The following is a 1,738-nucleotide window of genomic DNA, read 5'->3' as shown; positions in this document are numbered from 1 at the left end:
ATTTCTGGTGGGTAGGTTGGTTTTATAACCTTTAAAATATTCTTGTAGTTGGCATAAGCCAGGGGGGCACGTGTGGATCTCTTACATTTCTATCTTTGCATTTTTATTGATAATAGAAGATTATAAGAAGCTTAAAGCTAAATTTGCTGATAGTGAAGTATATATAACTAAAATATTGGGAGTGAAGACACAAGTAGAGGAGAAGAAACAAATTATTACTGGTCAGTGTATCACCAGCATAATATTAGCTGAGAGACTTTTATTAATGCAGAAGATTATGAGAAACTGAAACTCAAAGTAGCCAATTTGGAGGAACAATATCTTAAAGAAAAACAGATCATTATTGGTTAGTTAACTATATACACACAGCATGTATTAGGATATGTTTATTGTTTAGATGACAATCAAAATCTCAAAACTGACATTTCTGAGAAAGACAAAGTTATAGCCAAACTGACGTCACAAGTAGAGGAAAAATCACAGAATGAGAAACAAATCATTACTGGTTACTAGTGGTTAGTGTATCATCATCAATAATATAATATTTTTTAACTTATAGACCTTAGAGCTAAAGTGTCTGATAATGAATTGTATACAACCAAACTAATGAAGGAGAAGTCACAACTACAGGAGAGAGTTACATCCTTAGAGGAACAATCCATCAAAAAGACTAGTTCCATTGGACTACAATTTAATTACCTGATCCCTTCAATTGGTAAATTATTCATGCATGTACATGTACAGTACACATGTGAATGATTGTTTGTGTACTATACTGGTATTGTTTCAGATTCACTAGACTCTAGTGTCATTATAGCTGGACAGACGCTCTTTATCCTACAAGGAGACAGGTCTCACTCACTCCAATGGGAGAAATGTGAATTCAGATTAGAGTGTCCTCAAGGAGCAGTATCCAAGGATACTGAAGTAGCTGTTACTGCACTAGCTGGTGGTAATTTTAAGGTACCCAAAGGCACTATGCTAGTGAGTGCAGTATATGCAATATCAGTATCTAAGGCACTATTAAAACCACTGGTAATAGAGCTACAACATTGTGTGGATCTAAGGAACACTAGTCAGACTGGTTGCCTCAAGTTTGTGAGAGCTCCACTGAAGTCTCCCAATGCTTACCAGTTCAGTATAGTTGAAGGAGGATCTTTTAGTGTAGGGAACAGATATGGTTCTATTGAACCTGATGAATTCTGTGCCTTTGGTATTGGGCATGTTGGTAATGGAGACACACCTAATAGAGGTGTGAATGGGTTGGAGAATGATACACAAACTCAAGGTATACAATAGTGTTTGTATTAATAGTTTACTGTTGATGTGTTTGTATGATGTATAGGAACAAATATTAATGATAGTGAGGAGGAGACTAATGGAAACACACCTAATGATAGCAGTAATGGAGCAGGAGAGAATAGTAGTGGAGGAGGAGCCACCCCATCAAGTACTACACCACCTCATGGTATGTAGCTGTATCATGTATACTGCATGTTATGTTTTACCGATCCTTCTCAGTTAGTCCATGAGGTAGAATCCCATACTACTGAAAAACCAACAGTACAACAGTCAGATCATGTACTAAGTGATTCTGATGGAGCTAAAGCTACTGTATCCAGTGAACAGTGTCTAGCAAGGAATGATGATGAATCACTACAATCTTCTACTGATTATTTTCATTCAGACAATAATGGTGTTCTATATGTATTACAATAATACATACATATACTTTACA

The 1,738-nt window shown here is 36.0% G+C and overlaps 1 protein-coding gene and 2 long non-coding RNA genes across 3 annotated transcripts in view; all 3 read left to right on the top strand.

Moving 5' to 3' along the window:
- Positions 1 to 175, top strand: part of LOC109582534 (uncharacterized) — a 1,360-nt gene extending 1,185 nt beyond the window's left edge. Inside the window, exon 2 of the long non-coding RNA XR_002185132.1 lies at positions 117 to 175. This is a non-coding gene — a long non-coding RNA (uncharacterized LOC109582534). The remainder of the gene's footprint in view (positions 1 to 116) is intronic.
- Positions 176 to 282: 107 nt separating this feature from the next.
- Positions 283 to 653, top strand: LOC109582532 (uncharacterized). Its single transcript, XR_002185130.1, has 3 exons — positions 283 to 346; positions 398 to 505; positions 560 to 653. It is a non-coding gene; the product is annotated as an uncharacterized LOC109582532 (long non-coding RNA).
- A 28-nt stretch (positions 654 to 681) lies between these two features.
- Positions 682 to 1,690, top strand: LOC109582531 (uncharacterized). Its single transcript, XM_019997277.1, has 4 exons — positions 682 to 715; positions 791 to 1,288; positions 1,346 to 1,468; positions 1,522 to 1,690. Exons 2-4 carry the CDS (start codon positions 979 to 981, stop codon positions 1,530 to 1,532), a joined length of 444 nt encoding a protein of 147 aa, XP_019852836.1. The 5' UTR covers positions 682 to 715; positions 791 to 978; the 3' UTR covers positions 1,533 to 1,690.
- Positions 1,691 to 1,738: the final 48 nt, after the last annotated feature.

Source organism: Amphimedon queenslandica, unplaced genomic scaffold (genome assembly GCF_000090795.2).
Source record: "Amphimedon queenslandica unplaced genomic scaffold, v1.1 AMPQUscaffold_13378, whole genome shotgun sequence".
Classification (NCBI taxonomy): Eukaryota; Metazoa; Porifera; class Demospongiae; order Haplosclerida; family Niphatidae; genus Amphimedon; species Amphimedon queenslandica.
The sequence above is the reverse complement of the archived record's forward strand: the minus strand, read 5'-3'. Positions and strand labels throughout refer to the sequence as shown.